Genomic DNA, 26,624 nt, shown 5'->3' with positions numbered 1-26,624 from the left:
TACTCCCCCAGTAGACACCGATTGACCGTCAGCATGAATGGTTAAGAGGAGGGAAGACTGTAGACAGACATCCCGCAGTGGAGAGACAAAACAGAAACAGTAGCCCAACATAGCATAGCGTTAGCCGCACGCTCCAGGGTAACGGGGAAAACAACAGCGTTTATCCAGACATCCTGCCCCTGGCGCCGATACACAACTCGGTTGTCTCCCGGGACAACTCGAGCAACATCCCCAATGCCAGCATTGTCATGCCTAGTGACATCCCACAGCGGGGAACATTAGAATAGTGACACAGCATTATAGCAGTAGTATTAGCAGCGCGCCCCAAGATCGCCTGGAAAACGTCCAACTCAGAGGGACGTTTACCCAGACATCCTGCCCTTGGCGCCAATACACAACTCGGTTGTCTAACAAAACAACAAGCAGCATTACTAACACCAGCGTTAATGCCTAGTGGCGCAGATCCTACCTGAGTGTGAGGTAGCTCCATAGCTACACATCACACGCCGTCCCTCTGTCTGCTGTCAACAAGACGAGGAGACCCCAGTACAGACTCGACGCGGAGATGCATCGAAATGCATCCAGCTGCAGAGTCGCAGAACCCATACGAGCGCCGTCGGAACATGCCGAAGATTCCAGGGGTTGGCAAATCTCCGGCGAATACTCAACATTTCTCTATACTTTTCAGAACGCTAGTTCACAGGGTGCAAGCATCCGCCATGATGGAAACGAAATAGAGGAAGGGCGAGTGGTGACCATGCCTAGTGCTTTATAGTACGGCACTGGGGCGGGGCCTGGTCAGATGCTGGGTGCATTTGTTTTTTCGTTAATGAAGTACAGTAGGTACGGGAGATGAGGTACATCTCGATGGCGAAGAGCAAGACGCGATTCGTCAGTACGACTATATAACTCACTGACGCTTGGGCGCCAAACCCGAGTATAGTCGGGTTTTCATTGTTATTTCTTTTATTCAATATTTCCATTAATTACAGGCACACGGACATCTGGGTTAGCATGGGGAATCATCCTGAGAATGACAAAGTGCAATACCGGCCGCACCCAGGTGGCAATATCGAGCACCCTTTGTAACCTTGTATCTTGGCCTGTGGGACGGCCAAATGTCTCAGGTTTAATTTTTCCTTGTCGGGCGAGGCGAACGGTTTTCCTGGTTCCATTGAAGCGCGTCAAATATCCCTGATCCATATGTTGTGGTGGATTATGCCGTGGAGCAAATGGACATTGGATGTACCAGATGGCGATCAAACTATTGGAATATTATTTTTGGAATACTCCCGATCACAGATAAGCACGATCTGACATACATTTTTGCTTGATCCTGCAATGCTTTTATACCGATCGGGCTGATAAGCATTTTTAGTGTTCAATACGAATGCCGTTACTGACAATCAAATAATCAGAAACTACCCCCCCCCCCCTTTCATGCATTCATGATGAAACATAATACCTATGACATAGATGTGATTTCGGAATAATAGCGTGTACAGGCAAGACATGGCAACGTCTATAGTGGAATTGACGTATACGGCTATAACTCTTTTATAAGCATTTCGGGAATTACCCTAGACCGCTCTAAAACCATACTTATATTCATCACGGTATAACACAGGAACGTATGGATGGAAAAATGTATTCTTTTTCACATATTGAACGATAGATAGGTGATGTCAAATGGGCCATAGTATTGTATCCATAGCTATAATATAGAATATAGTTATAGCCCTGCAAACACCGCCACTTATTCCTATACAACACATCACGCATATCGCTCCGGCGCTGATTGAGTTAAGGGTTGTCCTCTCTTTTATGTTTATTTATTTTCTTCTAGAGCTTCTGTACATTTAATTTGAAAATAGATTATTTCTTTCCTATCACAACAGGATCCAGATCATAGAGCTGTTCCAGATCTTATAGAGGAAAACAATTATGTAGTGATAAACCCTACTGCCAGTGATCTGCGACCACTAACCGAGTACACAGTGGATGTGCAGGTTTCTCTTAATCCGTCTTCGCCCTATAAGGGTCCTTGGAGCGAGTGGAGTCCCACCGTGGAGTGGAGATGGGGGGCGAGGATGGAAGGTATGTTTACAAATAAACTAAATCAACAACACATAAAGGTCAACAAACTTAAAGGAACATGCCAACATTATGACAAATGCATTTACCATCTTCTCCAAGTCAAACAAGAAGATGGATACCAATTTCAGTAGAAAGCTATCTGGCTGCAAGCTAGCCTAGCTTAGCACAAATGAATGGAAGCAGATACGGACCACTAGCCTAGCTTAAAACTCCAGGAGAGGTATTTTTACGTGGTTGGCTTTCAACGGTTGGCGGCCAATCACGTATATAAATGTTGTTGGCGGGGAATGAGTTAATGTTGGCGTGCTCCTTTAATAGAAGTAACATTCAAGTTCAAGAGCAAACCTGAAGAATCAGATGCAAGACGCTTTTGAATGCTTGTGGTTTTACTTAGAATATTTTTTATGGATATTTCATATTTAAAGATATCACTTCCGAATAAATTTTTGTGTGTGTGTGCAGTTTAAAGTACTTTAATTTGTGGACGATAAGTAATATTTGGTCGATCAAAATGTTCTTCCCTCAATTTTTACAGGCAATGACTGGTTGTGGTGGTACCTTTCTGTGGCCGCTGTCATCCTTGTTATCTGTGTCGTCGTCTGTCACTTCCAGAAGCCGTGAGTGTACTTGAATATACTAGTTCTCTTCAGTCTTACATTCTTTTTTTTTTGGACGAGGAATCCAGTAGACATTAGTGTTTTTCTCTCTATGTATATACAGCCTGAGCACTTCCTGGAGGAAAAAAAGCAGTTTCCCAAACTCCTTTAATGGGGACTTCAAGAAACTCTGTGAGATGAGAGATATAGGTCAACAGGAGAGCCTATGTAACATTGTTTTGTTATCAAAACAGGGCAGCAAGGTGTTCTGGGGGGGGGGGGGGGGGGGGGCCTCATTAATGTTGAATTAATGAGCATAAAAACGTGCAGACCCACAGCGCTACCTGCACATGCGTCCCGACAAAACGTCCCTGCCTTATCGTCCGTAAGTGAGTGAGTGAGTTTTTCACAACTGATTTCATGATGTTTTCTTATGACAGGATAACTCATTATGTAGTTCCCATAGTTTTCATACATCTACTGTTTAGCCTGAATCTTCTTCACAGAGTTAATTTTACTTCGGCTCAATAACTCGACATCCGGGCATCCAGCTCCTCCTCCTCTTGCCATCAGACTTCATGCTGTGGCTCCTTCAGTAGTGTCTCCATTAGGGGTGTAAAGGTACACGTGTGACGTATCCATACCGAACCAAACCGTTTCAGTGTGTACCGTACCGTACCGAACAGCTGTGTAGTGCAGTGGTTCCCAAAGTGGGGGTCGCGAGCCGCCGCGGGGGGGTCGCGAGATGATTTCCAAAAAAAAAAAAACTATTGCGGTGCAATAGTTAGATAACCTAGGTGGGGAACAACCAGGAGATCACTGCAACTCACACAAGTTGGAGAACTATATCTCTCTCTCTCCATCACACACACTGGCATTTAAAGGGTTAGAATTATAAAATGAATATGTGGTGTTATGATCAGGGCTGAAGTTGAATAAAAGATTTATGAAAGAAAAAGTGGTAAATTATTTCAACATATAGTAATATTTTTATGGCGTTTTTGAAGAGGACAATTTAGGAATTATAGGTGCCAGTAAGATGATAGCCGTTATCCAGTGCCGTCTGGGAGAAATGCGAGTCCCTGTGCGAAATTTAAATGCGAGGCCCTAGTTCTCAAAAAAAATATAAATTCACTAATATAATGATAATAGCATAATAATGCAAGGAAACTGTTTCAAAGTGCAATCAACTTTTATTTAACATTGGAAGACCTTTTAAATATCCTAAATAAATAAAACAACCGAAAACAATAAAATGGACTCTCAGCCTCTGTTAATAATAATACTATTTACATTTATATATTTATAAATGTAATTATAATTATAATGTAATTATAAATATATAAATGTAAATATTATTATTATTATTAACATAAAAATATATATTTAATTAAACTGAAGCATTTCATATAAATATATATAGGGCAAATATAACTGAGAGGGCATACTGTATATCTCCTCATTTTGCACCATGACCTTTTTACACATACACTGAGGCATCAGGGCAAGTATACTTACCCAGATGATTGATCTATTGTAATCGTTCCTGCCACACATCAGATTGAAAACAAAGCACGGGCCGCCACACACTAACAAAATAAATAGTTACTGTATGAATTTTCATCTCAAAGAACGTATTTGAAATAAGTGGCATTGTCGCAGTTTTTAGCTTAACTTAACAGCGTATTTTACGTCTACGGCAATAATAATTATTCGAGGCTCCATTTTTCGTGGACGAAAAATACACCAGTATAGATATACATTTTCCCAACAAAACGCTACCTGACTGCCACGACAAAATCCGTGCCTTGGTTATCCAGATACAGATTAATTATCGTCTCAGAATAACTACTGGCTGTGTGCTATTCTACGTATATGGGCTAAAATTGAGAGAATAAATTGAGAGCGGCTAAAATTGAGAGAATAAATGCGAAAATGGCTTTTCATACAAAAATTTAGACCTTGTATTATTTCATTATTGTTTTTTGTTTTTTAAACGAGTGGCCTTTATTCAATAAATTGCTGCAACGAATGTGCACTTTAGGATTTATTTGTATTTACTAACTTTGCAGTGCAAAGCCTTTATAAATGTGTAATGGCCTCTGTTTCTGTTGTTATATGCACATTTAGTTTCAAGTTTCACATTTGTTCTGTGTTCTTGCAAGTGTCAATAAACAGTGTTCAGTATAGCCTATTTGTCTGTTTCACTTTCAGTAACGAATGCGTGCTTGCCGAATCCCAAACAATATTCCTGCTGCAAAGTTGTCCTCTAAAGATAGACATTTAGACTAGATGCTATAGGCTATACAGAATAAACTACTACAGAAATAAATGCATTCGAACTTACCGCGGGACACCTGGTCACCCTGACTGTGGCTCGCGTTTGTTTACTTGTTTCCTGACGGTACAACCTGCTATATAAAAGCAATAATACAGCGGCCCCGCCTCCATTACGAACGCAGCTCTGCCTGTGAGCTGGTAGCCCGAGGTTGGGCATACAAGTCAACGTATTATTAACACAGCTACTAAATATAAAAAATTGGATTTGTTTTTCACTCACCATTGACGTTTACGTCGAGGAAAGTGTTACTCCTTGCAGCCGTGCGCTTGATGAATTAATCTGCAACATTTGAAGCGCCGTCATCTTGTCCATAATCACAGACAAAAACCCAGTAGACTGTATTTCTTCAATTAACGTTCTCAGCACATCATGACCCATTATTTCAGTCATCTCATTTAGGATATCATGAGATAGCCACTTGCTCTCATGTGCACTACCAGCAGACATAGAAGCGACAACATTACCACCTGCATTAGCAGCAGCAACCATGCTAACAGCAGCTCGATGCAGATTTGATTTTTCGTGGAATCGAAATCGTTCTAGTGCTTTAGCCCAACTAGAAAAGCTGAAATTGAACATATTCACACGGTAGCCATTTTGTTCTCCCGCCTTGGGTGGGAACAGAGTGGAAAGGAATCCTGAGCAAAATGGCCACTGTGTGAATAAGGTCAGCACATGCCACATCACAATTATAGATAGACCTGTGAGGGAGATTCAGAGCAGCAGGGGAAACGCTCATTAAGATACACCGTACATAACCTCTGTCCAGGATCCCTGCAAGACGCTGTGCGACACTTCTGTGTAAAATCTGGTTTTATTAGCTTACTTTACTGACACAGATTCACATACTAATGTGTATTTTCTCAGATGAAATGGAAATGAAATGGAAATGAAAAGCACAAAGCGCTCTGTGGAGATGTGATATGATATTAATTTAGTTTTTCACACACTATTTTGTATAGATTCTCTTTTATTATTCTGTTTCCACCTCTGCACAGGTTTTGGTTGAGGAAGCTACAGTTGATTACATACATTCCCAGGCCTGATGACTTCTTCAAGCCGCTGTACCACGCCTATGAGGGGAACTTCAGGGTAAGATATGTGGTTTTAACGGAGAACTTGATGTTTCAGTGAGTTTGGCTAAATACCGTTTGTTTTTCTCCCTCTCTCTCTCTGGGTGATATGGAGCAATCATTATTTGTACTGTTAAGATTATTATTATTATTAACATGATAATATTACTATAATAATAATAATAATAATAATAATAATAATAATAATATTATAATAATAATACATTACATTTATATAACGCTTTTACAGTGCTCAAAGGCGTTTTACAACGTAAGCAACAAAAGACAGAACAAAACAAAAGAAAAAGCAGTTAACTCATTGACTGCCAGCTATTAGACGGGGCCCGTCATAGCAATGCCACGCTTTAAAAGATAGGAGTGTACAATACTATGGCCCATTTGACATCACCTATCTATCGTTCAATATGTGAAAAAGAATACATTTTCCATCCATACGTTCCCGTGTTATACCGTGGTGAATATAAGTAGGGTTATAGCGTGGTCTGGGGTCATTCCCGAAGGGCTGAGTAATAGCCTTATACGTCAATTCTACTATAAACGTTGCCGTTTCTTGCCTGTACACGCTACTATTCCCAAATCAAATCTATGTCATAGGTATTATGTTGCATCATGAATGCATGAAAAGGGGGGGGGGGGGGGGGGGGGGGGTCGTTTTTTGATGCTTTGATCGTCACCAACGGCATACGTTGTGGAGTAACGTTACACATGCATTTACATTTACATTTAGTCATTTAGCTGACGCTTTTATCCAAAGCGACTTACAAGTTCTGTACGACAAGTCATCAGGAAGGGCACAACTCTATCAGCTGAGTAACAATGTTCTAACAAGTGTTAAGTGCATGACAGTAAGGTTAGTTAGGGTTAGATTTTTTTATTCAGATAATGGTTGAAGAAGTGCGTCTTTAGTCGACGGGCGAAAGATTGGACGGGTTTCGGCTGTCCTAACTGGGGTGGGTAGTTCATTCCACCATTGTGGGGCAAGGACTGAGAATAGGCGACTTCTCTTTGATGACCCTCCCGGAGCTTGGATAGGAGTAGGTCTGAGGCGGCCTGAAGATGCAGAGCGTAGGGGTCTTGCGGGTGTGTAGTTAGAGACCATTGACCGGAGGTAGGCGGGAGCGGTTCCCTTTGCTGCACGGTATGCCAGGTCGAGGGCCTTGAAGCGGATTCGTGCAGCAATGGGGAGCCAGTGCAGGTCCCTAAGAAGTGGGGTGACATGGGCCGACTTCGGTAGATTTGAGATCAGGCGGGCCGCTGCGTTCTGAATGAGTTGAAGAGGCTTAGTGGCAGTGGCCGGGAGGCCAGCGAGCAGTGCGTTGCAGTAGTCGAGGCGGGAGATGACTGTTGATTGGACGAGGAGTTGGGTGGCTTCTTTTGTCAGGAAGGGGCGGATCCTTCTGACGTTGCTCAGGAGGAATCTGCAGGTTCTGGTTGTCGCTGCGATGTGAGCAGAGAAGTTCAACTGGTCGTCGAGGACAACACCAAGGTTCTTGGCGGTCGGAGACGCGGTCACAGCTCGACTGTGATGGAAAGGTCTGTCAGGGGGGAGGATTTGGCCGGCAAGTGAAGCAATTCTGTTTTGCTTAGGTTCAGTTTGAGGTGGTTGGTCGTCATCCAGGCGGAGATGTCCGACAGACAGGCCGAGATCCGCTCAGAGACGTGGATATCTGAGGGAGGGAAGGAGAGGAAGAGTTGAGTATCATCGGCATAACAATGATAGGAGAAGCCATGAGACGTGATAATGTTACCCAGTGATTTAGTGTAGAGGGAGAAGAGAAGGGGTCCTAGAACCGAGCCCTGGGGGACACCCGTCCGCAGGGGGCGGGTGGCCGACAGGGTCCCTCTCCATGACACTTGGTAGGAGCTGTCATTGAGGTATGATGTCAGCCATGTCAGCGCAGAGCAGTGGCGGCTGGCCACTGGGGGCGCTCGGGCGTTGACCCACCTGTTACATGAGAGAAGAAGAGAAGAAAAAGAAATATCTTTTTTTTGTTTTTTGTTTTATAGCCCTATAAATAATATAAACATGTTTAAAATGAATAATATTTACTCATTTTAAGTATGTTTGTGTTTCCAATGCACAATATAACGTTAATATATAAAATAAAAAAGAATTGTTTGCCTGAACAGGAAGTGACTCACTCACTGTCGCATAGCCCGCCGCATTTCTCCTAGCCGTATTTCTCGCCCGGGCTAGACGCAATAACGCTCTGAGTGCGTCATCGCTGTATCCGTCGCTGCCAATCAGTGTGTAACGCGCTGTGCGTTGAAATATGATGTATTATGTTGGAAACCGGGCGCGATTTGAAGTGGTCTATGAAGCAGCCTAGCAGCATCTTAGAATTTCCGTAGCCGCATTTTGCGGAGACGCTCTCTGATTGGCCGACGCGCCGATGCCAGTTCTTTCCATAGCCGCAGTTTGCAACATGTTCGAGGCTGTGTGTTGTGATTCAGCCTTGAGTCTGGACAGTGGGCAGTGAGTGGATATACATCGACAACAGTCTGGGGGACAGTCAGTGGACATACACTTTATTAAGCCCTCCGGCTGGACCACGTTTCAATTAAACAAAGTGAGTTTATGCTGTTGTGTTGTGATGCAGCTATTTGTTGTTAGCTCACACAGTACTTGTTGGCTAACAACAAGCTATATATGGATGCAGTGTGGAGGGACATGCATGGACAATGGACATCAACACAGTCTGGACAATGGAGTGGATATACTTTATCAAGCCCTTCTGCCTGCTGTCAACTTAACAACAAGGTAGATTTGCGATATCTCTCTCTCTCTCGCTCGCTCTTTCTCTTTCTCTTTCTCTTTCTCTTTCTCTCTCTCTCTCTCTCTCTCTCTCTCTCTCTCTCTCTCTCTCTCTCTCTCTCTCTCTCTCTCTCGCTCGCGCTCTCTCTCTCGCTCGCGCTCTCTCTCTCTCTCTCTCTCTCTCTCTCTCTCTCTCTCCCTCTCTCTCTCTCTCTCTCTAACTAACTAACGTGATTCTCTCTCTCGCTCTCTCTCTCTCTCTCTCTCTCTCTCTCTCTCTCTCTCTCTCTCTCTCACTAACTAACGTGATTCTCTCTCTCTCTCTCTCTCTCTCTAACTAACGTGATTCTCTCTCTCTCTCTCTCTCTCTCTCTCTCTCAGCCACTCAGCATAACGCTTCTCTCTCTCTGCCTCTCTCTCTCTCTCTCTCTCTCTCTCTCTCTCTCTCTCTCTCTCTCTCTCTCTCTCTCTCTCTCTCTCTCTCTCTCTCTCTCTCTCTCTCTCTCTCTCTCTCTCTCTCTCTCTCTCTCTGCGTGTGTTTGGAGGCGGAGTGAGTTTGTTTATAACTTTTCTATTTATATATTGTGTTTCAAGTTGTGAATTAGACTGTACTTTATTTGACTGGTTGTGTGTTGCTTGGTCAGCTGTCCGCTGCCAGTGACATGCCAATGCGTGGTACATGTTTGCAAAATGTTTGGTATAGCGCCCCCCCATGGAAAGAATGTAGCAGCCGCCACTGGCGCAGAGCCAGCCACTCCCATTCCTGCGAGGGCCGCGAGGAGGATCTGATGGTTGACTGTGTCGAAGGCTGCAGATAGATCTAGGAGAATCAGGACAGAGGAGAGGCCTTTCGCTTTTGCTAAGTGAAGTGCCTCTGTGACCGCAATGAGGGCCGTTTCTGTGGAGTGGCCAGTCCGGAAGCCAGACTGATTAGGGTCTAGGAGGTCATTCTGTAAGAGATAAGCAGTAAGTTGGTTGGATACAGCACGTTCAAGTGTTTTAGAAAGGAAGGAGAGAAGAGAGACAGGACGGTAGTTGCCTATGACGGTGGGGTTCAGGGTTGGTTTTTTTATGAGCGGCGTGACTCTGGCTTGTTTTAGTTGAGTTGAGTGAGGAGGTGATGGTTGCAGTTAGGAATGGGAGGATGTCTGATGCTATGGTCTGGAGGAGTGGGGAGGGTAGCTGGTCCAGCTGGCATGTAGTAATGGGAGAGAAAGATGACATAGTGAAGGATGAGGTTCTCGATTCAGCATTTGGAATGGGTGGGGGTTGGGAGAAGGAGCTGCGGATGTTCTCCACTTTCTCCTCAAAGAAGATCGCGAAGTCTTCGGCAGAGAAAGATGAGGGAGGAGGGGGTGGGGGGGGAGTGAGGAGGGAGGACATGGTAGCATGCAGTTTGCGAAGATTCTTGGCAGAGGCCTCGATCCTATGGTGAAAGAAAGAAGCTTTGGCATTAGTAATGGTTTTGGAGAATGTTAACAAGAGGTTGTGATATGTGTCGATGTCAGCAGTGAGGCGTGACTTTCTATACTTCCTCTCAGCCGCTCTCAGGACCTGTCTTTGTTCTCTCACTGGATCTGTCAGCCATGGACTGGGTGGGGAACGGCGGGCAGGTTTCTCAACGAGGGGACAGAGCTTGTCGAAGGAGGTTGCAAGGGCTGAGAGGAGGGTGGAGGTTGCCATTGCGATTGAGGTGAAGACATGGTTGGATCAACGCAGGATTGATATCATATAGTCATCATATAGTCCTTACCTTCACTAGGATGTACCCCAAAAGAATATTCCAATTATCTGATCGCGATTCCAAGTATTGGTGTCTATCGTGTTACCAACATAATCCACCACACATCATGCATCGGTAGCATTTGGCGTTTCTCAATCCGATCGTTATAACTGCTCCGCTCGCCCGACAAAGAAAAGTGAGCCTGGAGACATTTGGCCGTTACACAGGCCAAGATACATTTACATTTACATACAAGGTTACAAATGGTGCTTGATACCGCCGTCTAGCTGGATGCGGCCGGTATTGCACTTTGTCGATCTCAGACTCATTCCCTATGGTAACACCAAGGTCCCTGGATGAATAATGAATACAAATATTGAATAAAAGAATAAACGACCAAAACCCGAGATATCTCGGGTCTGGCAGCCAACGCATGTCGAGTTAACCCGACTTATCTCGGGTTTGGCAATTAATGTGTTAATGGTCGAAAGCAAGAGTGAAAAGGTGGCTTTTGAGGGCTTTTTTAAAGGACAGGGGGGGCTCACTTTTTATTACATTTGCTAAAATCTTTGGTAGCTAATGTTAAAGCTACTGCTACCTAACAGCAATGTGTTAACCACTTATGCATCGCCTGTTGATGTGCATGTGCATACCCAAAGTCATTTGAGATTTATTCTTGAACCACTTATAGCACATGCATGAGTCTGGTCTCTTTTGATAGGAAACATTAACAGGTTGCTTTGCATTGTGGGTTTGATTTGGAGAACTGAGTGAATAATAGGGGCAGCCATAATCCAGTCCCCCATTGCCCCATTGCAATCCTACCTGGAGGGGAGAGAACAGATGGTGGAGGTAAACGGTACCCTACCCCTCCCAGTGAGCTGTGGTGTTCCACAAGGAAGCATATTAGGACCGCTACTGTTCCTAATTTATGCAAATGACATGTCGTCAGCTTGTGACTGCAACTTGTTCCTGTTCACAGACGACTCAGCCTTGCTGGTCTCTGACAAGAACAAGTTACAGGTTGAAAAAACCCTCAGCTTGGAACTAGGCAAAATCTGCACCTGGCTCGCTGATAACAAACTATCATTACACCTGGGTAAAACAGAGTCCATTCTCTTCGGTTCAAATAACAAACTCAGCAAGACCGACGGCTTCTCAGTTACAGTGGGTGACAATATTGTCAAAAGGAAAGATGAAATTACATACCTGGGTTCCATCCTAGAGACAAATCTTTCCTGTCACAATGTAATCAAAAAAGTCAACCAACGAACTAGATTATTGTACCGGATCTCCTCTCTGGTAAACAAGAATACTCTGAAGACTCTGGCAGGAGCACTCATTCAAGGGTACTACGACTATGCTTGCACGTCATGGTACCAAAGCACCTCAAAGGCACTAAAAACTAAATTACAAACATCACAAAACAAACTGGTCAGACTACTGCTTGACCTTACTCCTAGAACCCACCTCACCCCTGCCCACTTTGACAACTTAGGATGGCTTAGAGTAGACGACAGAGTACAGCAACTTGCAATGGGCCTGGTCTACAAGATACACTACACGACTAAGGTACCCATGTACATGTCAAAATACTTCCCAAAGGTCAGTGAATACCACGACCACAACACCAGAGGGAGCACCACAAATTATGTTAAACCCAGATTCGGCTCAAACAAGGGACTAAACACGTTTTGCAATTATGCCACATCAATGTGGAACGCCCTACCCACAGCTGTAAAGGAATGTGAATCACTACCCACTTTCAAAACCACTCTCAAAGAGCACCTACGGGAGACTGCAATTCGAAACTGGCCCCTGTAAATGTCCTAACCCAACCCCCTCCAATGTATAGTTAACCCCACCCCCCATTCTGCAATCTGTTAATAAAATGTTCAATCAATCAATCAATGCTTCTAACTTCATCTGGTGTAATCTGTTTGAATCTAGCATCAGAACTGATATACTGATATTAATATCTCACTGGGGGGCAGTATTGCACTATGGATTAATTTAGGCTCATGAACAGGGTCTTGCCATGCCACTGCATTTCATAACCAGAGGCTTATGCAGTTTTGAAAATATGCAGAATACATGTTCGTTGCCTTTAAAAAGTAAATGTGCCACTGCATCTAACCTGGATGAGCCTTCCTGATCAAGAGAGATATTGGGTTTAATAGGCTTCAGGCAGGGAGATATTGGGTTTACTAGGCTTCAGGCAGGGAGATATTGGGTTTACTAGGCTTCAGGCAGGGAAATATTGGGCTTACTAGGCTTCCGGCACGGATAGTCTTCCCCGCTCATAGCACCACATTTGGATCAAAGCTGGGTCTCCTGCATAGGAAATCAAACATCTACCGTTCAGCCAAAGTAAAGGGAGCCATCTTTGGCTGAGGTACATATTAGGCCTACTAGGTTTCAGGAAAGGCCTGCTCGGTTACACATACCCGACAATAGAGGCCTTTCAGGAAATGCTTAGAATGCCTATTTGTCTTCCATGTTGGAAGAAATAACAGTTGTTATGTGCAAAACAACAGTTGCTATGTGTTGACTTGATATGAGAAATATATCAACAAAGATTTTATAATTCTGTGTTGTATTACTGGATCTTGAAAACAAGTCACAGTAGAACAGTAATGTCATGCTTTTCCAGTGTTTTCCTCTGCACAGAAATTAGGCACTTTCTTTCAAATATGGTTATCAATGGTTACAGGCAGCCATGTTGGAAGAAACTACACAAACATAATGTGCAAGGTCTTTATTGCATCAGGTTAGAGCATGGCCTTTTTTTTTGCTCAGATTCTTTGGTTATGTAGGTCCCCACACATATACAGTTTGTGTGTGTGTGTGCATGTGCGTGTGTGTGGTGTGTGGTGGCAACCTCATACTTTAACAGGACTCCCTAAAACATGGTAAAAATATTTTCCAGGCAGCCAGCGTATAATAGTCCACATCAACCTTCCCCCTAAGGTGCGCCCGTGCGCGCGTGCGCACATGGCGAAACGCTCCCGCGCACATCTGAAATCGGTCGCGCATTCAACAAACATGACCATGTTCACGTCTTAAACTCATACTGAGGCCTTAGTTTTGGTTTTAAATTGCATATCATCATTAATTTATTTATTGTCACACAGAGAAGAATTTTGCCAAAACAAACCAATAGTATTGATTGATTGATTGATTGAAACGTTTATTAACAGATTGCAGAATGGGTACAGTACAGTACAGCTCAATACATACAATTGTTAAGGGGATGCAGACCAGAGAAAGACTTTCGTCTTGTTTACATCAGGGTCCCCCATTTTCAATTCATCATAACATATATGACATACATGACATACAGATAGACAGTACTGCTACATCTATACATTTATGACATATCAGATTTGCAAATACAGTACTGTTTGTGATACAAAAGTGTCCAGAAAAAGAGTGTATATACATTTGGCGTAGAAACTGTACATTGGAGGAGGTTGGGTGGGTGGGGTTGGGTGGGTGAGGGCTGTACATTGGAGGTGGGGGGCAGACCAACCACACTCTCAAACCCAAACGCATTTCCTTTGATTTAATTATACATCAAATGATTTATGTCAAGGATTGCAATGCCTCGTTTAAATGAAGTTAACTTTTCACCTCGATAACGTCAACATTCAGGGTGAATGTAATGTGATAAATTGGGATAAAAAATTAAATAAAAATAAAAAAAATATATATTTTTGTTGATCGGATCGGGAAAGATCGGTATCGGTAGATACTCAAAATCACATGATCGGGATCGGATCGGGAGCAAAAGAATTTGATCGGGACATCCCTAACGGTAACCTGTTGCGTGTGACGTTACCAAGAGAAGCCCCGCTTTCAGTGCTTTGTGGGCAGCGCTACTGCACGCTCACACAGACACACACAACAGACGAGGAAGTGGACAGATCCGAAGTGGACAGTGCTGGCTCCTCACAATGCAAACGCGAAAATGTACATTACAGATGAACTGCAGAGAAAATTTCCAATTTATCATCCCGGTCGAGACTAATTGGAAGCGAGGTGCAACGCGTGCAAAGCTTGACCATATGTTTATGTGTCTAATAAAGGTGCTGGCGATCTCAAAGCTCACATGGACACAGCAAAACATTACAAACAAAGCAGTGCGAGGCGAGAGTTTGATGGCAAAGTTGACCGAATTGATTGAAGAATGCAGCTATACAGAGAGAGAAAGAAAATAATTGAAAACTATATTTTGATGCCTCAAAATGATGTTTTGGTTTGATAAGATGCTTATGATACAATCATTCTAAGGATTATGTGTGTAATAAATTAGTTTAGTACACTAATTGCAACAAATCTGAAACTGCATAGTGCACTTTTAAATTAGTATCTTTGTGAGGTTTCTGTTTTATAATTTACATTACATTGAAAAGATAAATATATATTTTTTAAAGCTGTATTTTCTAATACAGAAGAGGTATTATTTAGAACATTACATCATATTTTTCTTGTTATTTATTTTGTCCAGTAAGACTTGAAAATATATATTATTTTGTCAGGTTGATTTAGTTATTTTCTTGATATTTGTCAGATAGATTACTTTAGGCATAATACAGCATGTTGAGTAACTTTGGTTATAGAGAGATATTATTTTGTTATATAAAATAATATAAACAATAATTTTATATCCATACAGAGGAGGTATACTTTAAATATATTATAATGATAAGGCATCTTTGAGTCAACTTTGATTAAGTATCTTGAGGCTGAAGGCAGAGTGTCCTCTTTAAAAAAAATCACAATATGGTCACCCTTGAAGTCGCATTATAATTCACTTAATAAAATAATGACGAGTCAGCCTCCTAAAAAGACAAAAGTTAGTGACACGACTCACACCGCCGCCGCCAACCCAGCCAAAGTAAGGACTATGCTCTGTATCGTCAATCAATGGTCAAATAAATATTTGATTAAGGAATATAATATGCCTTTTTGTATTATTTCTCTGTGTATCAGCTAAATGTATATATTTTTATGTTAGACATTAAGGGAAATTAAGATTCTCAGATTTTTTACAAACCGCCGCTTATCAACTAACCGGTTAATCGGCAGGTGACGTATGTTGCTCAGTAGTTGCTGATGTCTGCTCAGGAGGTTTGAGTATTTGCTCAGACCAAAAAATAATTAGAGGGAACATTGGTCCACATCTGACATTTGACAGTCCTCCTCACAGTCAGCCCAATACAAGCAATTACTGTTTGGATTAAGAAGACAACGTGACCCTATACTCCCTCTCCTCAGTTCTCATGTGTCCTTTTATCTTAAAGTGTGTTGTGCTCATGGCTATCTTAGGTTGAATACCTGTTATAGAATGCGGGTCACCATGATGTTTTCCATGTGTAATGAATGATGCATATCGATTGATTCTGATCCTCACATGAATTCAATAATAAGTGTAAACCGTACGTAGCTTGTTGTGATTAATTGATTAGATTGGGGTGGCCAACCCGCGGCTCGCAAGCCGCATGCGGCTCTTTGCCCGCCAATGTGTGGCTCCTCCCTCCATTGAATTAAAAAAAATATATAATAATAATAAATGTTTTTGTGTCATTCATTCCATAAGATGTAGAATAAACATTTACAGATTTTTTTTTTAAATGGTTCATTTGCATGTTCTTGGTATCTGATTCTAGGGACATCTATGGATCTCAGGGAATGTATTCCCAGTGTCAGAAATATTGTGTATGTTACTAGGCTTGAGTAAATTGTAATGAACCAAAGGAGAATATCAATTCAATTACATTTTTTTTTATCTTTGACTGTGAATAACACCATGCTAAAATGTACCAGACCTGAAAAATCTAAGCAAATTAATAAAGGGAAGATGATTAAACAGAAGGTTTTGTAGATACAGTACTGAATTCTGCCATCCGGACACATGCCATTTGAAATATGATTATAGAATATCAGGCCTATAAATTACCTTATTATGGTCAAGTCGCACATCTATGGATCAGGCCAAATCTCCCCTTTCCAATGGCAGAATTCAATCTGGATTTAGTATCACCAGGCGTGATTCACAAGTACAGTTACTTTTTTATAATGTACATTTCTCCAAACATTTTCATCAGATTGCAATGCCGTTTTTTGCTAGATGTTCACAGAAAGGTAGAGAAACTAACTGTGTTCTGTATTATGGCAATAATGTTCAGGTTTGTGGGAGATAATCCCAAAAAATAAAAGAAATAAAAAAGTTTATCCAGAAGTCAGATGATTGACAGGGGCTGGTGTGAGCTGGGTAGGGTAGTTTTTCGAAATTCAAAAGTCCATCAAAAGCCCTGGGTCTCTTCCTTCAAAAGACTACACTCACTTTTGGCTGCGCCACTTCCTCCCGTCAATATGCACCGGTTTCCGACTCAATGCCCTGAGATTTCTATAATCATATGTTTCACTAATAACAATTACAATCATTGGTAAACAAACGTAATGCTGAAAATATACACTTTGACTGCTGTTTTGACAGGGTTAGGGTCTTTACTTTTGGCTACATTTGAAAAGAAAACGCAACATTAATTCATACATTCTGTAGAGATGGATTTATGGCCTGATGTCATTTGCGGTCCAGTACCGGACTGCTCGGGCTTAAGAGGTTAACCCTGTGAGGCCCAAATAAAAAAGACATTAACAACATCAGAGGCCAGAGGGTGGGACCTATAAACACATGAAGGGTGCCGTGACTGAAAAAAAGGTTGAGAAACGCTGGTATATATGGTGTGGCTCTTTGTGGTACCACAGTCATTTTTGTGGCTCTTAGTCTCTCTGGTTGGCCACCCCGACCATTCAGTTGACGGATTTACTTCAAAGTGGGATGAAATGCACAGTCTAACATCAATAATCACAGCTTGTTGGAATTTGGACGGGTGTTCCTGTGCATCCTCGTCCTAGAGTACTGTCAGGAAAATAGCTCTGATCACCAGTATCCACACTTAAATGTGGTCTGAGCGGGCGGAGATGCAGGTGTGATTTTATGGCAAAATGGAGACCCAAATTGCCAATAAACCTGCGTCAGTGCTTGCACCGCATGACATGACGATAGAGCCTTATATGTCATCTTCTTTAACCCCCTCTGCCTCTTTTGCCGTGGGACAGGAACCCTCTGAGAACCAGCACCCAAAAGTATTTTAAATGAACCTGCCGACATTAAGCATCAGCCAATCATTTCAATATAGCAACATTGTGATATAATGTGTATATATATATATATATATATATATATATATATATATATATATATATATATATATATATATATATATATATATATATATATATATATATATATATATATATATATATCAATATAAACCGATACCAATGTTTATTTCACCTCTCTGCCAGAGAAGACCAACCCACTTTATCATACAGGATAAAGTGGTGAGTACCATATCTATCACAAGTAATACAGTATATGTGACAGCAGAATGATAGGCCGTGTCTAGATGTTTTTTTTTTTTTTTTTTTATATATCTTTTTCCCCCTCCTTCTTTTTTCCGATTTTTCTCCCATCCCACCCTTCCTGGTTGTTGCGCACTTTCCCCTACTGTTGGTCCGAGAGACCGGAGACTGTCACATGCTTTCCTCCGACGCATGTGCAGCCAGCCGGCAGGCCAGCCTGGCCGCGCAGATTCTCACTGGGAGAGTGTAACGTGTGAGAGGCCGCACTACCTCTCTCCAGATCCTACCCTCGCTGAGCAGGCGCCCCGACCGAACTGTGGGGGTCGCTGTCCACAACGCCCAGGACCCACCCGCCAGCTTTCCCACCCTCTAATACTGCCAATTGTATTAGTGTGAACGGCCAGCCAAGCTGGTGACAACGCTGGGAGCTGGATTCGAACACGCGAATCCAGCATCTCCGGCGTTGGTGACGAACGCAATCTCCGCTACGCCACCTGACTGCCCCGTGTCTAGATGTTTAAAGGGTACATGCATTGCTATTCCTTGCACTATTTGGGTAACTTTACACAATTCCTGTGAGTCTATGGAAGACATCTGTACGTTTTTTTCTTTTTTTTAAATCATTGTTTTATATATATATATATTTTTTATCCTCTCTTTCTCAGATTTTTTTCTCTGTTTTCTCCCCGTCCCAATTTTTTGGTCGTTGTGCCAATTCCCCCCCTCCCCTACCTGGTTGTTGTGCGCATGTTCTCCTACTGGTCGGTACAAGGGAACCCTGAAGTCATCCGCACGCTTCCTCCGACACGCGCGGCGACAGCCAGTGACTCTTTTTTCACCTGGCAGCGAGGACTCTCATTGGTGAAGTGTAACGCGTGGGAGGGCACGCTGCCTTGATCAAGTCCTGCCTCCACTGAGCAAGCGCCCAGACCTGACCTGTAGGCGTCGCTGTCCACAACACCATGACTTGCCCTCCCCCTAACCCAGCCAAACGGGTTAGTATAGCGATCAGCCCAAGCCTCAAGCAATGCTGACTCCGTTGTTTTATATTTCTAATGGAGTACTCAAAGAGAGAGAGAGAGAGAGAGAGAGAGAGAGAGAGAGAGAGAGAGAGAGAGAGGGGAGAGATGCGTCCCCGACACACACGCAGTCAAGTTTGTGTGTAATGCTCCGACGAGGGAGAGAGAGAGAGGAGAGATGCGTCCCCGACACACACGCAGTCAAGTTTGTGTATGTGTGTGTCCCTGACGAGGGAGAGAGATGGCGCACACACATTTACACACACTTCTGCTCTGCAGTTCCTCACGCCGTCCCTCTCTCTCTTCCTCAAACCCAGTTTGAGGAAGTGTCTGGTTACAATGCGGTCTCTGGTCTCTGCACTATAATGGTTGATGTGGGCGGTGGAGGTGAGTACAACCAGGGGCGGAGCTATGCAAATCAATGCTATATTAACGTCACGGAAACCGTCAAATCAGAACAGTTTAGTTCAGGGAGGGGCAACTGGCGGCCCGCGGGCCGCATGCGGCCCTTACCGACGTTCCATGCGGCCCCAGGCCAATATAAAAAAAAATAAAAAATAATTATAATTTTTTTTTTTTTTTTTTTTTTTTTTTTATTGTATTCGACTAAGAAGAGTTGGCAGTCCTTTCGATCGATTAGTCGACTATTTGACTAATAGGGGTCAGCCCTAGTGTGCACATATTCAACGCTGTTGAAAGTGCCGTGCAGCAATATGGGGGTTTTGATAAACTGTCGGCTGTTGTTACCGATGGATTCGCCGGGCTTCTAAGGCAGAGTGGCGTTGAGTGTCCAATGCTGCACTGCATTATACATCAGGTAAGTTCGCTAACATAATTTCCATCTATTGTGCGTCACTATAATGACCATGCGAGTCGAGTGTAGTCAAATTATATGCGAGAGTCGTTAAATCGTTTTTCTTTTTTTTTATCTGATATAGGAGGCTCTCTGTGCCAAGAAGCTTGAATACAGCCATGTTATGGATTTGGTTACCAAGGTTACCAATCTAATTCGTGGAGGCAACAGGTCACTAAACCATAGAAAGTTTGTCTCCTTTTTGGAAGAGATGGACACTGATTATGGCGACTTGCAGCTACACACAGAAATCCGATGGCTGAGCCGTTGGAAAGTACAGGAGCGACATTGAAACACTGCAAATGCAATTCAATGATCGGTTTGAAGATTTCAACGGCATGCAGTCATGGATAGCGCTGTTTGCCGGCCCCCTCACCGCTACGGTGTCAGAGCAGCCCCCACCGTTGCAGCTTGAACTGTGCGAGCTACAGTCAGATCCTTTTTTTCAAGCAAAGAGAAATGAGAGGGGAATTTCGTTTTGGAAACTGCTACCTGAGCCCCGCTTCCCACTCCTCAGGGACTTTGCCCTCTCTATGGCCAGTATGTTTGGGAGCACATACATACGTGAGAGCAATTTCTCAAACATGAAGCACATCAAGTCAAAGGAGAGAAACAGGCTGTCGGATGAAACATTATTTCATCTGATACAGATTGCATGCACAAACATTGAAGTTGACATTCCTGCTATTGTGCGCCAAATGGAGAGACCACAAGTGTCTCATTAAAGACAGGGGGGGGAGGAGATGATGAAGAGGTGTAGAGGGGGGGAAGGAGATGATGAAGAGGTGTAGAGAGGGGGGGGAGAGATGATGAAGAGGTGTAGAGAGGGGGGGGGGATGATGGAGAGGTGTAGAGAGGGGACCATTATTATTATTATTATTATTATAACCATTATTGACCCACTGTGGGGCGAGGGTGAATGTCATGCCAGTTTGATTAAGGGTCAATGGGAGGCATGTAGTATTGCACTTTACTTTACTTGCACTTTACTTGTTTACTTTTGTAGTGTTCAGATAACACTAATAACACAAACACAAAGCAGCATTCCTGCTGCATTTCACTACAACAGTAAATCAAAAGTGCAATAATAAATGATTTTGTTAAATGTATAAACTTGTATCCTGCTACTAAACAAAACATTCCTGAGTGCTTCATATCCATAACATGCATTTCAGTGTTATAATGTTTTGTTTAGTAGCAGGATACAAGTTTATACATTTAACAAAATAATTTATTATTGGACTTTTGATTTACTGTTGTAGTGAAATGCAGCAGGAATGCTGCTTTGTGTTTGTTGAGCAGTGGGCTTTAAGTTCATACATTTATTTTATTATAAGCCTTAATTATAATTGATCATTTTTGTATATATTTGGGGTTACAGCAATACTTTTAAATTCAGCTGTTTATAAATTCATAAAGTTGAAATTGCATTACTAAATGCATTTGAAATGGAATAAAAACAAAGTTACAACAAATTATAATTGTTTATATACCTTATTTATCACATCTGTGACTATTATGGGCTATTTGAGTGATGGGGTACTACTGGCGGGACTGCCGATAAACAATGCGGCCCCCCAGATTGATTGTGGACATTTTGTGGCCCTCACCATATACAAAGTTGCCCACCCCTGGTTTAGTTGATGAGTCAATATGGTAATTAGAGACACAGACCCATTGATACTAGGGATGCACGATAATTATCGGGCCGATATCAGCAATTATGGCGTCATCCCGATAAACCTGATAAAATTATTGATAGCTCCAATAATATATAATATATTTTTTGGTTAAAAAAATGCGGTGTGGGTGGATTGGTAAGAAGGGCGTTTGTTTTTACTGTAGGCTCCTCCCGTTTTGCCAGTACTGTGGTATGACTGATAGCGTGTGGTCCAGCGCTCCCTTTCTCATGCCTGGCTGTGACGTAGTCACGTAACTTTCAGAAGCAGCACAGATAGCATGCATTAAAGCGTTCCGTCTCCAGACGGATTTCAGTATTTTTTTATTATTTTTTTGTCAATTTGATTTGGAGTCTGACGGAATTGGCTACTTGGTATTATGATTTGTAGATGCGTAGGGCATTTTGACCATTCTAACCAATCAAACGTGAGCTTGACGCACACACGCTGCTCTCAGTGCCCTCCCCCTCACAGACCCGTCTTGTCACAGACCCGTATCATTTGCACCAAAGATAGCAAGCGTGCAGGTCCTCTTTTAACACCACTGAAGCATTAAACAATGGCCCAGTAAACTATTCACTTTAGTTTACTACACGAGGCATTTTCTAAAAACGTTATCTAGCTGGCTAGCTGATAGCTCATAACATAATTGAAATTAGTTTTTGAAGCTGTGGCTAACGTTAGCTAGCTACCGATCTTCGGGTGGCTAACGTTACTGTAACTGTAGCTTGCTAATACGGGCTGTCCTGGCTGGCTAACTTTTATTTCGCAATGGAGTGGAGCTAACTAACTGTACAAATCGATGTGATTGGCTGAGACTGTATTTTGTACGGTTGGCTGCCTGGCTGTTGTGGATTTGGGTAGCCAGCTAGCAGCTAACATCAACTCAATGTCAACACTATGTTGACACTCTGAGCGAGTTTGCAGACAGCAATGTAACAAACAATATGGTCCGTGCGGAACCATTATCCCCAACACATAGTTATTAGCTAATGTCAGCATAATAACGTTAATGGAAGGAGTAAGTCGGCCACTAAAAAGAAAACACACGCAGTGTTCTCAGACGAAAAGGATGAGCGGCACCACTCAACAAAAGAAAGTTTCGAGAGGAATGGAAGTTTGAAGATAGCAGTGTTTCAAGAGACTGGCTAGGCTACAGTATGATGCGGGGGCTGTAGACGGTGGTGAGTTGTTAACTTGTTCCGTGTTCCGCAACTATGTCAAAAAGAAAAACAGAAACAACACATTTGTCATTGTCGTGTTACTTCACAGTACAAATATGTGAGTCCTCTGGTTGTGAGTATCCTTTATTAGCTTAACTCCGTAGCAACATCACACAGGTGTATCTGTAGACGGTCTCCTCCCCACTGTATATTCTCTCCCCACCGTATGTATCTTTTTTCTCCCACCCACCCTAATGTACAGTCTCCTCCCCATCATAATGTATATAATCTCTGTTAGGATCTATGGGTAACAGTACTGTATATTTGCATATTGTATATGTCACAAATGTAACATTACTATATACCTGTACGTATGTCATGTATGTCCCTATGCCATAAATGTTGTGTATGTCATAAATGTCACTATGAATTGAAAATGGGGGACCCTGATGTAAACAAGACAAACGTCTTTCTCTGGTCTGCATGTGTGTATTGAGCCGTACTGTATTGTACCCATTCTGTAATCTGTTAAATATTGATTGATTGTTATAACAGATTGCAGAATGGGTACAATACAGTACAGCTCAATATACACAATTGTTAAGGGGTTGCAGACCAGAGAAAGACTTTCCTCTTGTTTACATCAGGGTCCCCCATTTTCAATTCATCATAACATATATGACATACTTGACATACAGATAGATAATACTGCTACATCTATACATTTATGACATACCAGATTTACAAATACAGTATTGTTTGTGATACAATAGAGTCTAAAAAAGAGAGTATATACATTTGACGAAGAAACTGTACATAGGAGGTTGGGTAGGTTGGGTGGTGGGGGGGGGGCTGTACATTGGAGATGGTTGGGGGGGAAGGGTTGGGTAGGCGGGGTGGGGTGGGGGGGTAACTGTACATTGGATTATCGACGAAACCGAAACAAGTAGGCTCCCTTAAAACGCCAACGCTATTAAAAAGAAATACAGTGGAGGTTAAAATAAGAATATGACTTGGCCTGAAAAAAAGTTCAGTCAGGAGATTTAGTAAACAAACATGGCGTCAGTAGTTTTCAAAGTTTCAGAGGAAAACAGTTCGCTTGCTATTTGTAACAAATGCAATGCAGAAGTTCCATGAGGAGGGAAAAGGGCAACAAGCTATAACACATCCAACATAAGTCACCTGAAACATCACCACCGCTACGAAGCCTACGACGACGCGCGAGCAGGTCAAGCTGCTGTGAATCCAAAGCCAGCTGCAAAGGAACCGGCGGGGCTTGTATTGATGAGGCGTTTGCTAAATTAAAGAAGTTTGACAGAAATGACCCAAGGGCTCAAGCGATCTCTAACTTGATCACAGAAATGATGGCACTTGACGACCAGCCCTTTTCCCTCGTTGAAGACAAAGGATTCTGTCGGCTACTTCGTCATTTAGAGCCCAGGTACATAATTCCCACTGATCCGACCAGAATAAAAAAAAAACTGTAGAAGAGTTATCAAAAATAACAATACAGGGTCAAACGTGAATCTATCTGTCTCTCTCTCCCCCCCACTCTCTCTCTCCCGAAAAAAATAACGAAAAACAATTGAAAGTTTGAAACCTCAATGCTTTAGTAGTTTAGTGGAAAAAAAGGGTTCACTCACTGTCATTTATATGGATTATTATAAGTAATATAATTAATCCTTTGTTCTGTAAAATGACTGTTTGTTACTGTGTGGAACTTGTTTCAGTCGCTTATTTATTTGTTTTTGATAGTGTGCGGAATGCACTTTTTCAGTTTGTATACTTTGTTTACATAGACATATCTGACTGTCCGATTTTACCTGCCAGTATTGAATTTGAATCCCAGGCTTATGCAAAGATTTGCAACAGTTCTATAGGCCTTTATTTAATTTTTACATCACTGAGTGATGAACCTCACTATGGCAATTGGCAAATGTTTACATTTTGCAGTGTTATGTTTACAAGTTATTGACGGATTGTGAATTTTGTGATTCAAATTATATTTATTTGGAAAAATAAATATGGTCACTTTATTTGAAGAGTCAAAACTGTTGTCTTGTCTTTGTTTTGTTCATAGTAGTAACGCTCATGTCATGATAAATCTGGTTAGGTCAAAACTACAGGAATACAAGTTTTTTTTCTTTTTTTTTTTTTTTTAAAGATTTATTTTTTAGCGTTTATCGCTTTTCCTGGTCAGACATGACCGACAGATACAGTGAGGGTGAAGCGGGAGAGAGAGCAGGGGAAGACATTCGGCAAATAACGGCGGGTCCGGGAATCGAACTCGGGTCGGCCGATCCGCGACGCAGCGCGGTACATGGTGTGCTACTGGAGCGCCCCAGGAATACAAGTTTTTTAAATAATAATAATACAATAAATATATATATTATCGGTTATCGGTATCGACCTTGAGGAGCAGAAAGTTATCGGTATCGATATCGGGGTCAAAAAATCAATATCGTGCACCCCTAATTGATACTAACCTGTTTTACCATAAAACCATGCTAAACACAGAAAAATGTGTCCTTTAACACTTTCCGTGCCAGCCGTGCAGTCCTATTAACCCTGTTGCGTGCCACCGCTCTATTCAATGACAGAGCTCTCACATTTGTGAACGCATAAACTATATCTTAAATTATGTGTCTAATACGACCGTCGCTTATCAATGACTTGTTTGCAGTCAACATTGTTGAAACGGATTGTTTTCTAATCAGTTAATTTCCGTTTTATACCATTTTGAAAAACGCTCATTTTTTGAAACTTTCAGAAAAAGATAAAAAGATTCTGCAGGAATCGTGCTTTACTGTAATACACAAAACACGTTGTCATTTTTCGGCCTATTTATGAATCGTTTTCAAATAGATGCTAGATTGTCTATAGTATATGTGTACTTATGCACGCTATAGAAGCGGGCTGAAAAATCCATTATCTTATTTCCTGATCAGCTACACACACTCACAGCCACATACACACATAGGGGACCAATACTGGTAAAATAGATTCCTTACCTCAGATCAGATGTTCTCCAAAAAGATTATTCCAATCGCGTTTATTGATCCAACGCTGGGTGGTCAAAAGACATATTCCACGCTGTTCTGATGGTGGGCAATGACTGGGATCGTCTCCGGTTACTTGCCTGACAAGTAAAATGTGGAATCCGGACTTTTTTTCCCCCATGCGTTTCATTCAATCCAATCCAATGGGGTGCAGTACCATCCGGAGAGATGATAGGGGGCGGTATTTTCCCTGTTCGAGCTCAGACAGATCCCAACTGGTAACGTGAGGCTATATTGATGAAATATGGATGGAAATCGCTAAAAAAATAAAACGGTTGGCATGAAGTAACGAGATTTCACGTCGTTGGCACTGAAAGTGTTAAGAGCGAAAGGAGTAACTTCTTGACAAGGTTTATGGTATTTAAATGTTAATGCAGATGCAGAGATATTTATATTCAGTGACTCTCAATGCTAGAACCATTTACAGTGGATATAAGTAAACCATTATAATAAATATTTATGGTTCTAGAAAACAGCATGAATTTTGTTTTATTTGCATTAAGAACCAGTTTAAGACCAATAAGAGCTTCCTGAAGCATATTAACACTATTGGGACCGGCCACGTATAAATACGTGTTTCGAATCCATGCGTTGTGGACCAGAGGCACGTATATAGCCGTGGCAAGTTGTTATTGTTTTATTCCATATTAATAACCGGATCAAGATCCCAGATCGACTCCCCGATCGACTCTGCAGATCTACCCTCGGCAACATGCAATACCGGCCAGATCCTCTTAGGGGCGCCATCGCTCCACTCATTGTGGGCGAATGGATTTTTTATTATTTTTTGCCTCCAACGGAGTATCATATT

General features: G+C 42.2%; 1 protein-coding gene across 1 annotated transcript in view; it reads left to right on the top strand.

The window, feature by feature from the left end:
- LOC311246077 (interleukin-21 receptor-like) overlaps positions 1–26,624 on the top strand; it is a 62,095-nt gene that overhangs the window by 21,727 nt on the left and 13,744 nt on the right. The window contains exons 6-8 of the mRNA XM_084336150.1: positions 1,899–2,097; positions 2,633–2,714; positions 6,033–6,126. Coding sequence (XP_084192276.1) covers positions 1,899–2,097; positions 2,633–2,714; positions 6,033–6,126 — 375 coding nt within the window. The remainder of the gene's footprint in view (positions 1–1,898; positions 2,098–2,632; positions 2,715–6,032; positions 6,127–26,624) is intronic.

Source organism: Notolepis coatsorum (assembly GCF_963971535.1).
Source record: "Notolepis coatsorum genome assembly, chromosome: 19".
Classification (NCBI taxonomy): Eukaryota; Metazoa; Chordata; class Actinopteri; order Aulopiformes; family Paralepididae; genus Notolepis; species Notolepis coatsorum.
The sequence above is the reverse complement of the archived record's forward strand: the minus strand, read 5'-3'. Positions and strand labels throughout refer to the sequence as shown.